This window comes from Schistocerca cancellata, chromosome 5 (assembly GCF_023864275.1).
Source record: "Schistocerca cancellata isolate TAMUIC-IGC-003103 chromosome 5, iqSchCanc2.1, whole genome shotgun sequence".
NCBI lineage: Eukaryota > Metazoa > Arthropoda > Insecta > Orthoptera > Acrididae > Schistocerca > Schistocerca cancellata.
In genome coordinates, this window is record NC_064630.1 from 721,205,880 (window position 1) to 721,221,853 (window position 15,974).

At 44.1% G+C, this 15,974-nt stretch overlaps 1 protein-coding gene across 1 annotated transcript; it reads right to left on the reverse strand.

Moving 5' to 3' along the window:
- Nucleotides 1–1,529: 1,529 nt before the first annotated feature.
- LOC126188777 (cysteine-rich hydrophobic domain-containing protein 2-like) lies at nt 1,530–2,036 on the reverse strand. Its single transcript, XM_049930389.1, has one exon. The coding sequence runs from the start codon at nt 2,034–2,036 to the stop codon at nt 1,530–1,532; it is 507 nt and encodes a 168-aa protein (XP_049786346.1).
- Nucleotides 2,037–15,974: the final 13,938 nt, after the last annotated feature.

The following is a 15,974-nucleotide window of genomic DNA, read 5'->3' on the forward strand; positions in this document are numbered from 1 at the left end:
ATTTATGCCAGGAACTCAAAGACCTGTGTTGCCTATAATGGAGGGCAGCGTATCACTTACATCGGAGGTGGATCAGAACTCTGGTCTTAGTGTGTCTCTTCAGCACACATCCTACCTTACTAGTAGTTGATCTGTCCGCCCCAGTAGCTGAGTGGTCAGCGTGACGGATTGCCGTCCTCCGGGCCCGGGTTCGATTCCCGGCTGGGTCGGAGATTTTCTCCGCTCAGGGACTGGGTGTTGTGTTGTGTTCATCATCATTCATCCCCATCCGGCGTGCAGGTCGCCCAATGTGGCGCCGAATGTAATAAGACCTGCGCCAAGGCGGCCGGACCTGCCCCGCGAGGGGCCTCCCGGCCAATGACGCCAAACGCTCATCATCATCATCAGTAGTTGATCTACAACTCTCATATTTTCCAACTGTATTTTACGCCGTTTTCTAGGCAATGTTCAGCCAAAGCCGACTTCTCAAGTTTGCTTTCTTAGATACGTCGTGAATGCTCTGGAGAATACTCAGCAACACTGCAAACAGCTTGATCTTTGTAAATGTTACCACATTCACAGGGGACACCATTTACGCTAGGAACTCAAAGATCTGTGTTGTCTTTAATGGAGGGTAGAGTATCACTTACATAGGAGGTGGACCAGAATTCTGGTCTTAGTCCATGTCTTTTCAGCACACATCCTACCCTGCTAGTACTTGATCCACAGTATTTGTATGTATGTTCGTGTGTGTGTGTGTGTGTGTGTGTGTGAGAGAGAGAGAGAGAGAGAGAGAGAGAGAGAGAGAGAGAGAGAGAGATGGTTCAAAAGGTTATGAGCATTATGGGACTTAACATCTGAGGTCATCACTCCCCTAGAACTTAGAACTACTTAAACCTAACTAACCTAAGGACATCACACACATCCATGCCCGGGGCAGGAGTCGAACCTGCGATCGTAGCGGTCATTCAGATCCAGACTGAAGCGCCTAGAACCGCTCCGCCACACCGGCCAGCTGAGAGAGAGAGAGAGAGAGTGAGTGAGCATGCACGCGTGCTTATGCAAGTGTGTGTGTGTTCATAAAGGTCAGTTGGTTGATACGGGGGGGACGGGACCAATCAGTGAGGTCATTGGTCCTATCGGTTTGGCGAAGTATAGGGAAGGAAGTTGGCTGTGCTGGGACCATCCCGGCATTTGCCTGAAGCAATTTAGGGGAGTCACAGAAAAGGTAAATCAGGATGGCCAGATGCAGGTCTGAACCATCGCCCTCCTGAATGCGAGTCCAGTGTGCTAACCCCTGCGCGTCACCTCGCTCGTTGTTATAAAATTGAGGCTCACTAATGATGACACATAGTAAATGAGTCAAGAAGAATTTATGTTTTTTCTTTCTTTTTTTCAAAAGCCAGCAGTTCTCATTACTATAATTATTTCTGTGTTCTTGCAGAACACTATAAATCAAAGGATGATCTTGTTCAATATAACTGTCAAAAATAGAGACCAAAGTGTGGTCAGAGGTAGGTCGTGCTTCAGGTGCTGTGAACTGTCCGCACTCAGTCGGGGCTGTAGATGCCGTTGGGCGGCAGGAAGTCGATCGCGAGCACGTACTCGGAGAGCCCGGGAGCGTCGACGCTGGCGACGCGCGCGAGCCGCCAGCGCAGGCCGAGCCGGCGGTAGAGGCGCGCGTTCTCGCGGCGCAGCGCGCGCAGCGCGGCCCGCCTCGCGCGGCGCGCCAGCCAGAGCGCGGGCCACAGCGAGCAGCCGAGCGTGCAGCAGCAGAGCGCGCAGCCCGCCCAGCCCGCCACGCAGCGCGCCCAGCCGGGCGCCGCGCGCCGCGCCGCCGCGTTCACGCGCCACACGCTGCGCGCGAACTCCTCTGGCGCGATGCGGCCGCGCAGCCGCTCGGGCAGCGCGTCGCTGAAGCACGCGGCCAGGCCGAGCGCCGGCGTGCCGCGCCGCACTGCCGCGCGCACCAGCACCGGCTCTTCCAGGCACTTGTCGGGGCGGACATCCTCGTCGTCGCTGGCGTCGTCCGCGTACACCATGCAGCAGTCGGTCATCCCGTGCTGCTTCGCTTCCTGTCGTAAGTGAAACATTGCCGACATGTGTTGGCTTGATTCGGATAAAAATGATCTAACATTTTTTTCTAAAAGTTGGTTGCTTTTATTCATGACTCCAATACATGATACACTGAGGTGACAGAAGTCTTGGATCCCCCCTAATATCGTGACAGACCTCCATTTTCCTGGCGCAGTACAGTGATTTTACATGCCACGGACACAACAAGCCATTACAAGTCCCCTGCACAAATGCAGAGCCATGCTGCCTCTTATGTTATGTTATGTTAACCGGGGACCTAGAAACGATGGAGAGGCTCCATCCCTGCCTCAGTGGTCCGATACCCCACAATGACTACTGAAGTCCACTTCACCCCTCTGCCACCCCACACCGAACCCAGGGTTATTGTGCGGTTCAGCCCCTGGTGGACCCCCCAGGGAACGTCTCACACCAGACCAGTGTAACCCCCTATTTTTGCGTGGTAGAGTAATGGTAGTGTATGCGTACGTGGAGAACTTGTTTGTGCAGCAATCGCCGACATAGTGTAGCTGAGGCGGAATAAGGGGAACCAGCCAGCATTTGCCAAGGTAGATGGAAAACCGCATAAAAACCATCCACAGACTGCCCAGCTCACCAGACCTTGACACAAGTCTGCTGGCCGGATTCGTGCCGGGGACTAGAGATGGGCAAAACTGTTCTTTTCAGAGATTGGATCAGAACTGTTCACTCCCTGAAATGAATTAGCTCTTTTTCATGACTCACCACTCATTTACAATAGAAAATAAATGGAAGGCACATTGCCCTTTAAACTGGGTTTATTCCAGTACTATACCTGTATTTTGATCTTATTTGATCCTATTTTGAAGTAACACAGATAACGAGTAAGAATTTTGTATTGTTTATTGAAATTTCCACAATATGACAAAGTTTTTGATTATTGATTTATTTTGCACTATCGTGGTTTTTTGGGTGATCAGAAAATGTTGTAACTTGAGATTTACATTAACAATATATTTGGCTATAATGTATTAAAATTTCATTAACCTCATACAAATACATCGCAAGCCATATATTTTTAAAGTGAACGTTTCTTTCCGAAGACGCCTAAAATCGCAAAATCCGTACCAGAATAAGAAAAAAATATATAAATTTGACTGTAAAACGAAAGTGCTGCATATAGCCTTACGCAGAATAAAACAAGGAAAATATTGGTGTATCACATTTTGCGATACGTTTATCGGTTCGCTCGTAATTAAAGCATAAATTCGAGTGTCCATAATAAAAATCCTATAGTAAGAGGAGTCATCAGGAACCTAATCTAATCAGTTTAAACAAATAAAAATAAAATAAAAACAAATGATGTATACATAACATAATAAAGTAATATACATAGCGGTATTACTACGAAGAACAATATCCAGTGGGGACGAACTCTGATGCAGAGGCGCTGAGTCGAGCAGGTCGAGCCGCGAGCTGTATTACTGCGTGAGCTGAGACCACAGAGACCAGAGTGACACCTGAGTCGCTTTGTTCAACGGTCTGGCTAGAGTCGAGACGGTGGGGTGAGCGTTGAGCGGGCGAGTTCGGAGGGTGGGGGGAGCGGTGAACTCACCCGCTCCGAGACAAATCGTCCGTTCCCTTGCGAGCAGGTTTTTGCAAGTAGTTCCTATGTTATCCGCTAGGTGGCTCTCTGTCCTGTTGCTCGCATCAACTGCCCAGAGGGCAGGATGTGCGACTGAAACGATCGCCGACAGAGTGCGATGCCAAGTTAAGCTGCGTCAGACACTGCACATGGCAGACGACGCACAGAGACAGCACGGCATATGTGAAACACAAAATTCAATGGGGCACTGCACAATGCAGGCAGCCAAGGTAGAAGCAAGGCAGAGGCCAGCGCTGGTTTTGTTGTGTGGCGTGCACTGTGCTCTGACCAGCAGAGGCGCTGCTGATATGCTCCGTCTCTCTCTCTCTCTCTCTCTCTCTCTCTCTCTCTCTCTCTGCTGTGGGAAACGTTTGGAGCTACCGTTCTTTTTTTCTGAATCACTGATTGTTCACTCCTTTGAATGATTCAACTCTATGAATTAGTTCAAGAGCGGATCCCCCATCTCTACCGGGGACCAGCGCTCCTTCCCGCCCGGAAAGCCATGTGTTAGACCACACGGCCAACCGGGCAGGCTATGCTGACTCTTACCCATATAGTGGCGAAATGTTGCCAATGCAGGAGTTTGTGCATGAACTCACCTCTAGATTATATCCCATAAATGTTCAATGGGATTCATGTCAGAAGATTTGGGTGGCCAAATCATTCACACAAATTGTCCAGAATATTATTCAAACCAGTCTCAAACAATTCTGGCCCAGTGACATGGTACATTCTTTTGGAATATGGACTCCATGGATAGGTGCAAATGGTCTACAGTTTCCAGTCAGTGGTCGCTTCATCTCGACCATCTGTTAGCACTGACAACTACACACAAACACTGCTCCTGATCGTGAAGTGAAGACCGTCGTTTACTGCGTTATCCGTGGTGAGAGACAAAGTCTGTAATTTGGTCTTCTCCGCACACTCTTGCCACTGTGCATCTCAGAATACTGAATTCCCTAACGATTTCCCAAACAGCATCTAGCTCCACTTACCATTCCACATTCAAAGTCTGTTTATTCCCCTTGTGCGGCTATAATCTCGTCGGAACCTTTTCACATGAATTACCTGAGAACAAACGATAGTTCTGCCAATGCACAGCTCTTTTACCCCTTTTGTATGCGATACTACCGCCATTTGTATGTATACGTGCATATCATTATCCTATGACTTCTATTAAAAATGGTTCAAAATGGTTCAAATGGCTCTGAGCACTATGGGACTTAACTTCTGAGGTCATCAGTCCCCTAGAACTTAGAACTACTTAAACCTAACCAACCTAAGGACATGACACACATCCATGCCCGAGGCAGGATTCGAACCTGCGACCGCAGCGGTCGCGCGGTTCCAGACTGTAGCGCCTAGAACCGCTCGGCGACCACGGCCGGCCATGACTTCTATCATCTCTCTCTATCCGTCCATCACCTCAAATGAGAGTGTCCACATATTTCAATACTGCAGGAGTCATAGCTGTGTGCGGCCGGCCACCATTTGTAGACATTCTTCAAGCGCCTGTGAATATCTGCGATGCTCTGGTATTCTGCCAAAAGAAATTTAGTGATAGCTCTGCTGCGCTAGCGTCAGTCCTAGTCGAGGGAAAGGGAAATTTTATAAAAATTCAATGAAGGCGCTGTTGGGTGATGACATCTGGGGCCACTCGCAGAGTGTGGTAACAGTCAACAGCCAGCAGGCCAGGCAAGGTAAACGTGGCACTCGTGGGCGCGGAGCTGCGACGGCGGTATTGCACACACGATTTGTTTTGAGTGGAGCAAAAATGAGGCAGGAAACTTCAGCATTGCTTTAAGTTATTGTGATGTATGAGGCGGGGCACTAGGCCAGAGTCAAGAGTGGCGATTTGTAAGTGGCTGACGTGTGGGAATGTATCCCTGCCATAGTTTCAGTCTCTCTCTGACACTACATCAGAAGTGAGGGAGGAACCAATATAAACAGATGGGCAATTTTAGCTTGGGACAGAATGTGCCAGGTCGGTCGAGCGGTGGGATGGGCCTGTGCTGGTCTACGCTTATAGGGGCAGTCTGCCAGCAATGTTATAAGTATTCTGCATAAACTTGTACTTTGTTTCCATGTACTTGTTCGGGCTATATTCCGCCTCTGGGGGCACAACACCGGGGCAGGATGTAACGGCAGCCTGGAACTAGGAGATGGCATGCTCTGCCTAAAGGAGGCCAGTGACAGGGGTCACCAGTGGGTCCAGGAGGGGCTCGGTTCCACTCGAGTGTACGGACCACGTTCGCTTCCCACCTGGCACATCGGGGTCTGGGCAAAGCGTACACTGCAGGAGATGCAGCAGCACTGCAACAGTGCCAGAGACGGGGGCGCTGGAAACATCCCCCAGGCTGTGGCTAAGCCATGTCTCCGCAATATCCTTTCTTTCAGGAGTGCTAGTTCTGCAAGGTTCACAGGAGAGCTTCTGTAAAGTTTGGAAGGTAGGAGACGAGGTACTGGCAGAAGTAAAGCTGTGAGTACCGGGCGTGAGTCGTGCTTCCGTAGCTCAGTTGGTAGAGCACTTGCCCGCGAAAGGCAAAGGTCCCGAGTTCGAGTCTCGATCGGGCACACAGTTTTAATCTGCCAGGAAGTTTCACCGCTGTATCACTCTGCACTGCCCCTTGCCACTCTTGAACTTGCTTGGCCTCCTGGCAAAATACGGTGCGGTGGGTCCCGGCTTCAGCTCTGCCATCTGGAGTCCCGGGTTTGACCCCCCAATCCCGCAACAGCTCTCTGTTTGGAACACACATCCATTACAGACGCCATTTTGAAAGCTATGTATAGGCCTGCCACCTATCGGAACTTCATGACTCTATAGGGGCTGAAGCGGGAATATTTCACGATGTCTCACAACAAATTCCGCATTTTTTCAACCTCAATTGGCCGAGAAAAAAAGTGTATGACATTACTTATTGACCGCCCCTCGTATTTTCGGGAATAAGATGGTAAGTTTGTCTACGACAGTTAAAATTATCTTCCAGTGCCTCTCTCAAAAATCACTGTCGATATTTCACTTGTTCAAGAAAATACATACCGTGTGTAACGTCTAGAGAAACAAAAACAATATATTATGTAGTAATTAGAGAATTAGATGTATCATATTGTGTCATTGCATAAAATTATGTATTTTTTTTATTATTTATTTTTGAAAACGTCTGCGTCGGTGAGTAATAAAACCGACACAGAAGATAAATGTTAAACAGAGATTAAAAAAGGAACTAGTATATAATACGTGTTGAATATGAATGTCTTTGTCTTCTTGATTTGGAAGTTGTGCGAGTAAGATCTCCTGTTGTTGTCGTAGAGAACGCGAATGTAGCACTCTTTTGTCGAGACTAAGCAATGTACGCCATTACGTGTGAATTCACAAAGGTCTGTAATCACTGAGATATTTAAAGGTTTTAATAGAGTTGTTTAAATGAAAACTTGTATTATTTATTGTTAAGCTTGCTTGCATATTATCCCATCCTGTTGAGACATTTTTCAGTTATATAAATATTATCTGTGGTGCTGAGCTGCGTGGAGAACGAAGAGCCGCTGCGCGGCGTATTTAAACGACTTACAATATAGTCGAGCATACCGCAAGGAAGCGGTAAAATAATAGTAAAATAATATTATTTCTTTTAGCTCCCAGACTGGCAGTGAAGATCAGCAGATTTTATGATGTGTTGCAGATTGACGCGGGCTGCTGATAGGATATAATTTACAGTGCAAATAATTTAATGTACCTTCAGAATCTGATAAGAATCTTGCTGTGCTCCGTTCTGATCTGGCAAACCTTATAGTGACAACGTAATTTTTTAATGAGAGTCTCATGTCTTGGGCTAGTTGTGGTATGAAATAGCATTTTACCGAGAAATAAAATCCACTGCGAACTTGTGTTTCTGAACGATCATACGAACTGTAACATCAGTGTTCATAACAAAGTAATTTCAACTTTTCATCACTATGAAGTAGGGAAGATATATTGATTCTTAGCATGAGTTGCAGTTACGAAAAATCGTTCCTTAAATTGTAGGCCAGATCCAGAACAATCAGACTTCCATATATACATTTTATTCTGCTAAAAGGTAATGATGATAAAGAAAAGCAAAGCACAGCATTGCTAAAAGTATTTCACGTAACTCTTTCCGTAAATGTGTTGTTACAAAGAGAATAAATAAACTAAAGAATAACAATTTAACAATTCGCGAGAGAGTTGTACGCGAAACTGTCGCCCAAAAACGCGGGGCCCGAATTTGCAGTGGCCACAAATATAAAATTTTATGTATTTTTCTTTCAGTGTTGATTGTTATGTATGTGTAGATATATATGTATTTAGTGATAAATGTATGTATGTATATCATGATCAATGCTATGTATTAATGAATGAGTAAACACTCTTTCATGACAAAACGTACTACTGCAAACGAGTCTGAGAAGACGATCCTGATAGTACTGAGAAGCTGTAACGACTACGTAATCCGGGGGCAGCCGAACCCCGAGATAAGATAAACTAAAGGTAAGACTACAGTGTAGTTGTCCTGTTTGTAGAAGTCGAGCTCCAGTGAAGTGATCGCATTTTGCTAGTGGTGTGCATATTGTGCGTAGTTTGATGTTAGTGTTTGTGACAGGACAAAGTTGATGGTAGATAGTAATTTTTAGTGTGCAGTTAGTGTAGATAAATTAACGTATTTTGTGTGCAAGGGGCAAAACTGTCAGACTTTGTGTTTTAGTAAGCAATATAGGAATATGGTTAAGCTGCGTAGTCAACGTCCGAGCAATATGGATACTGAGGAACAACAATTAGTTAGTGCAGGAAATGTGGAACCGGGTACCTCAAGTAGTACTAGTACTCTCTTTGAGGATATAACATGTGAGAATGTGGGGGCAGGGGCACATGAAGTGGTGCCACCGCCCACTAGTCCTCAAGGGGATGTAGAGAAAGAAGTTGTACCACCACCAGAAAAGCAGGAACCAGAGAGTGGTAATCTGCCTGGTGGGTATTCGCTTCAGGCTATATTAGAGCGCGTGCTGAATTACCAGGCAGAATTTGTGCAACAGCAAGTCGAGCGAGACCGCCAGCAAGCTGAGCGAGATCGTAGGCTAGCAGAAAATTTACTTGCCCAGTAAGTTGAGCGAGATCGCCAGTTAACAGAAAGTTTCCTTGCCCAGCAAGCTGAGCGAGATCGCCGGCAAGCTGAGCGGGACCAGCAACTTGTGCAATCGTTAGAAAACATGAAAAAAGAGATTGCAGATATGAAACAGAATTATGAGTCGATACCTAAGGCCGTGCAGGAGCTGACTGAACAGGTCAACAACCTGCAAGTAGCAAACACTAACAGGGTAGACGAAATAGGTGTATTAGCCAATCGAGTAGAAAAGCTAGAAATAGATTCCACGCAGCTTGTAGAGCAGAAGTGGAACGAACAAGCAACTAAAATTGAAACAGAATTCAACTCATGGCTAGAAGTGAAGGAGTGTGAGATTGACAAGAACATTAATTCCAAAGTACAAGCAGCCATAGCAAATAGAGGCTCCGAATCGTTCAGTACCGCAGTAAATAGTCAGGTACAGAACGACGTGCAAACCATCAAACAAATACTCAGTGAGGATATTCCGCAGTGGCAAGTGAATATGAACAAACGGATATCCGACCAGGAGAAGGGTTTAGCACAAAGCAGAAAGCATTTGGAACAGGAACCTCTGTCGCCAACAGCCCATGGTTTTGGCAACGAACAAACTTATACGCGATACAACAATAAGGAATCTGTAGTCGATAATGCGAAGAGCTGTAGCTTCGGTTCGGAGCACACAGCATATGTCCCAGGAGCAAAACCATGTAGTTCAAAAATATTAGTGGAAGAAAGTTTAATCAAAAATAGACAATTTCAAACGTTTACTACTGAACGGAAATCAGTACACCCAGTAGTATTCATAAAAAGCTTTAAAAATATCTTGCCCAGTGTGTGGAACGAAACACAGAAAATTCAATACGTAATGTCGTACATTCAAGGGGACGCAGCGTTGTGGGCTACAGAAGTGGCAGACAGCTGCATGACATATGAACAGTTCGAAAGGGCATTTCTATCGAAATATTGGTCGCCTTGTATACAAGAGCGGCTAAGAAAAGAAGTATATAATCCCGAACCGTACTCACCTCGTCTGGGGAATTTGAGATGGTATTTTGAAAAATATATAAACAAAACACGCTACTGGGACGAGCCTATATCACCAAGAGACATAATAAGACTACTAAAATCACATTTACCCATTCATATCAAAGAGAAATTAATACACGTACCAGAAAGTGATATGGAAAACTTCCTGTCTGTTCTAGATTCTATAGACTTGATACAGGAAGACGCAAAATCAGCGTGTGATCACTCGCGGAATAATGGGTCAGGATGTAAACATGACAGAAATAGTAGTGCACAAAACCACAACCATGGAAATGGTGGGGGTGGTAACAAGCGGCAAGAACATTCGCAAAATGGTAGTAATGGTAGAGGCCAGAACGGGTATGGACAAACAACTTATAACAAAAAGCGTCGATTTGACGACCGGTACGAATCCGGAATGTCAGGGACCAACCGCTGGAAGAATGCGCGAGGTCAGTGGCAGAGCAATTATAGTGATAGTAATCGAAATTGGCAGCAAAATCAGCGAAGAAGCCCAGAGCGACAGGGTAATGACCGGTATGACAACAATAGACCACCACCGCAAAACGCGCCTATTGCGCAGCCGTGGCGGCCGACAAATCAGAGTGTACATATAGTGGAGGTCGCGGACAATAGCCGTCCAAGTACTTCACAAGTAACTAATCCAACAAACTAGAAACGGCCTCGATATGCTCTCCATCGATGGCCGAGGGATGGAGTGAGAGCAACACGAGTGATAATAATATACCTGGGATACGTATGCTGCGATACAACGACGGTGTCAGTATGGATAAAGATCTACTGAACGAACCGCACGAATGTAAGAAAGATAATAACGAAAATGTGCAAGCTATTATCGAAGCGAAAATCAATGATGTTGCAGTGAATATAATCATCGACACAGGTGCCTCAGTAAGTGTAATGAGTATGGAGTTATTTAAGGCACTGGGAAAAGGACATAGCATTCCGATTTTCCCGGTTAATAATTGTAAGGTGTCTGGAGCCATTAGTGCACAGAGCCAATCAGTTAAGTACCAGGTGCAGGTGGAGATTTGTAAGGAGGGCGAAGCCATAGTGAGCTCGTTCCTCGTTGTCAAAGGATTGAAGGTGGCCTGCATTCTGGGAGTAGATTTTCTCCGTGAGAGGGACGCATTGATCGACCTCTCCTTGGGGAAATTAAGCATAGTTAATAGGGGTAGGAGGATTGAGTTATCTATGATGAAATCGAAGGAGGTACTTGTGCCGTGTTGTAATCGAATCAATATCAAAGGTAGGAACCCTTGGGTACTACACCTTGATGATTTGTCACATGCAGCAGACCTCTATTATCCGAATTTAGAGGATCGAAATTTTGAAATAAATGTTCAGGCATTTCAAACCAAAGTGCAGGAATCTGAAGGGTTAAGCGATACACAAAAGCAACAGTTGACGCAGCTGCTATCGGAATACACTATGGTATTTACCGACCGACCAGGAATAGTCAGAGGGTACCACTATCACATAGAGGTGATGCCCCATAAAACATACTGTCGCGCAACTTACTCCATCCCTTGGTCGAGGAGGGAATTGGTAGCTAAAGAGATTCGGAAGATGTTAGAGTGGGATATCATTGAGCCCTCCTTCTCTCCATACAGTAGTCCTCTTGTAGCAGTGGCGAAAGCCAATGGAAAAATCAGGCTAGTGTTAGATGCGAGGGACATTAACAAAATTATCATACCTGTTCGGACTCGTCCTGAGAATTTAGATGATCCCCATACGGGGAAGATCAAAGGATTGTATCCACGTAAAGATGTGAAGTTATTTATTCAGTGACATATCACATATAAAGAGTAATAGTTGTAAGAAGATTTTAATTGTGTTTTAGAATATAAGTATGTTAGTATTAAGAAAGAAATTTGTGTGTAATGAAACTTGGAGGAAGTGGATTCAGAAAGTAGGCAATAGCTTACACAGGAAAGATTTTGTTTACAGACAATTAGAGCCATTTAAAATATTATATGCTCATTAAGCAACGAACAATCTTCTTGTTGATAAAGTGAGGATTAATTTCTTGAATCATTATACAAAGGATTAATTTCTTGAACCATTTTCTATGTGTAGTGTGTAAGTACAATTAATGACGCAATCTAATATAGTAAGGTAACTGTTGTAATTGTATTAGAATAAGGAACCCTGAGAGAGAGAGTCTTGACTAGCCAAACATGGACTTTGTAATATGCAACAAATATGTGATGTTTGCTGCCAGTAGTGATTTGAGAACGACACTGGAGCATAAGCTAATCAAAAAACAAGCCGGTTCCATGGAAACTCCGCTTTGTATATAACAATGCTTCAATTGAAGCCTGTGTACTTGGTACACGCCCTTGAATATTCATTACGCGATACGCGAATTAAGTCAACCAATGTGGAACCTACACTGTAGTCATATAGGAAAAATCATTAAAAATAATGCTAGTGCTAAATGAAGTATTTATTGAGCAATATGCCCAAGTCAAGCTGTCATGCACATGGTAAAATCTGTTTGATAGATGGGTGATAACCAGGCAAGCTACACTGATAAGAAAATTAAAAAATTTTACAAAAGGGCTATATACGCCTAGTAACAATATGAAAAGTGTGTTGTGATAAGGTAAAAACAAATAGACGCCATGTAGATTAGAGTGAGTATTCGAAGAACAGTTAAAAGGCATTAAAAAATAAACTGTGGGCATAAACAATGGAGGAAAGGACGGAATATTGTGTGTAGCAGGGACAGAAAATGACTGTTGTATCTGCACCAATATATACGTCGATAAGTCTAGTGTTGAGTGATAAACTGTCCTAGTGCAGTGCTCAACGAACAATAGACAGTGTATAAAAACAGTAGTTATTGATCCGTTCGGAGTCGATTTAAACGAACATCGCTCGACGGGGACATTTAGTATGTGTGTTACGAAACATTTTCACGTGTTGAAAGACGCTCTGGCAGTGTACCAACCGTGGAGTGAGTGAAAATGTGTAGTACAATGTGCGTGTGACGAACCTTGAATACCAGTGTCACAATGCCACAAGAAACCTGTTATCACGCCAAACCATCCTGTGCATACCAGTGAAGCGACGGCTTACTGAACAATAAACGCTTTTAACAAGTTGCATCTTCTTCCACAGCTAGTAATCTGTATCCTTAAAGACAGTACACCGTTGTGGAATGTTTGTTTCATGCGCTACGACGGGGAGCCATGCGGAGAAGCCGAGACGAGTGCCGTGCCGCCAGCCAGCCGGTCGCGGTAAACCACTGCCTCTCGCCGACATCGGCGAATGGTTCAGCGCGGTTCGCGACTGCTTGGGCGCCACGTCAGCACGACGTCGCTGTTACTGAGAGCCGGTCGTCGAACCCAGCGGCCGTCGGCACGCGGCGTTCCAGACGACGCTACTCAACAATTGCTTCGCGCCGCCAGCTCCGTACAACATTGTTGTTATTCAAATGAACTATCAAATATGTGTTTAATGCACTAACATGAATAGGGTTTAGTGGACACGAAATGACGTGACAAACATTTGTTTTTTTTTTTTCTTGAGTTATTCAATACGGACTCAAAGTATTCATTGGTTCAGTGATGTATAGATATAATATGTTTTCGTCATGTTAATGAAGTATACTCGCACGAATGCTAGACATTTTAAACCAATTGTCGCGAGTAAATGCAAGGACGATTCATGATACGACTGTAAAAATGTATAATAAGTGACTTTCATTACAATCCAAAATACAAATATTATATTGGTAACAAAGAGACTAAAAGTTTAACATGCTCTCACAAATAGCCTTTGTTATATGTGAACATTGGATAGAGTCTGAACTTTTTGTGATCAAACTGGGTATTAAAACAAACCAGGCGAGATGACCATGGCTCCGGCGCAGTTTTCCCAGGTTTTCTGATCGCACGTAGCCCGAATGGGGGAGCCACATAAATGTAATGACCCTGGGACTAGGTTGACGGTCACCTCGCAAAGTGTAAGAACAGTATAAAAAGTGTAATTAAACCTACAGTGTAAAAGAACTAAAAAGTGTAAGGTGAATGTTCCAACCAAGGTAACAGACAATAACCAAACAGACGTTAGTGGCAGCATATTGCCGAACATTTCCAACGTTAGTCAATTGCTGCCAGGGGGCATTGTAACGTCTAGAGAAACAAAAACAATATATTATGTAGTAATTAGAGAATTAGATGTATCATATTGTGTCATTGCATAAAATTATGTATTTTTTTTATTATTTATTTTTGAAAACGTCTGCGTCGGCGAGTAATAAAACCGACACAGAAGATAAATGTTAAACAGAGATTAAAAAAGGAACTAGTATATAATACGTGTTGAATATGAATGTCTTTGTCTTCTTGATTTGGAAGTTGTGCGAGTAAGATCTCCTGTTGTTGTCGTAGAGAACGCGAATGTAGCACTCTTTTGTCGAGACTAAGCAATGTACACCATTACGTGTGAATTCACAAAGGTCTGTAATCACTGAGATATTTAAAGGTTTTAATAGAGTTGTTTAAATGAAAACTTGTATTATTTATTGTTAAGCTTGCTTGCATATTATCCCATCCTGTTGAGACATTTTTCAGTTATATAAATATTATCTGTGGTGCTGAGCTGCGTGGAGAACGAAGAGCCGCTGCGCGGCGTATTTAAACGACTTACAATATAGTCGAGCATACCGCAAGGAAGCGGTAAAATAATAGTAAAATAATATTATTTCTTTTAGCTCCCAGACTGGCAGTGAAGATCAGCAGATTTTATGATGTGTTGCAGATTGACGCGGGCTGCTGATAGGATATAATTTACAGTGCAAATAATTTAATGTACCTTCAGAATCTGATAAGAATCTTGCTGTGCTCCGTTCTGATCTGGCAAACCTTATAGTGACAACGTAATTTTTTAATGAGAGTCTCATGTCTTGGGCTAGTTGTGGTATGAAATAGCATTTTACCGAGAAATAAAATCCACTGCGAACTTGTGTTTCTGAACGATCATACGAACTGTAACATCAGTGTTCATAACAAAGTAATTTCAACTTTTCATCACTATGAAGTAGGGAAGATATATTGATTCTTAGCATGAGTTGCAGTTACGAAAAATCGTTCCTTAAATTGTAGGCCAGATCCAGAACAATCAGACTTCCATATATACATTTTATTCTGCTAAAAGGTAATGATGATAAAGAAAAGCAAAGCACAGCATTGCTAAAAGTATTTCACGTAACTCTTTCCGTAAATGTGTTGTTACAAAGAGAATAAATAAACTAAAGAATAACAATTTAACAATTCGCGAGAGAGTTTTACGCGAAACGTGTCAGCAATGAATGTCTTCAATCGCAGACAATGATGCTTGTGCTTTGTGATAACTAGCGACTCTGCAGCCTGCGCAGTTGCCCTCTACGACGCAAATGTTGGCACGCAACGAGAGAAGCAGAGCAACGTCTTACTGTAAGGGATACCAAAATTCCTCGGTGGCCATCTCGCCCGACACTTCACGATCGTGCGACCAAAGATGAAATTCGCAGATGCTAGACAGTGGCAGTTATCACTGAGAAGGCGAAGAAAAGTTGTCTACGGTGTTATGAACACTGACTTCTGGCAGATCATGAATCAATAGCACAAAGCGAGTTTTCACTGAAAGTCCATGCTAAACGACTTACTGGGAAACAGGCAACATTGGCTAGGTAACCTTCACACAGAAAGTGAGTCTCCATCCTGACCACTATCAAGATTGCGCTAAGTGGAGGCAGAGAGCCAGATGGGCGTAAAACACTACGAAAAATTCGGATATGTTCCTGTTTATTTAAAAGACTGTCTGGAAAGAGGGTACCAGCTTTCTCATTCTACCTTCCTCAGAACCTAAAAAAAATTCCCAAAATTTTGGCATGTGAGCAAGTTCGTGCTGTTTTTAACATGCAACTCACCTCTACTCTCCCACAGGTTCTACAAACTCTAACTCGCTCACACCCACTAGTCCATTGCCGTAAGTCGCTCATACCCATCCACTCACAGTTTCTCTTTCCCAATCACTCATTCAATCCTACTAGCTGTCATTATCTATTAGTGTCTCCCTAACTGTCATTGTGTCCAGTGTTACAGCCCCAGTCCCATTCGTTCTGTCCTACTACTACTGTC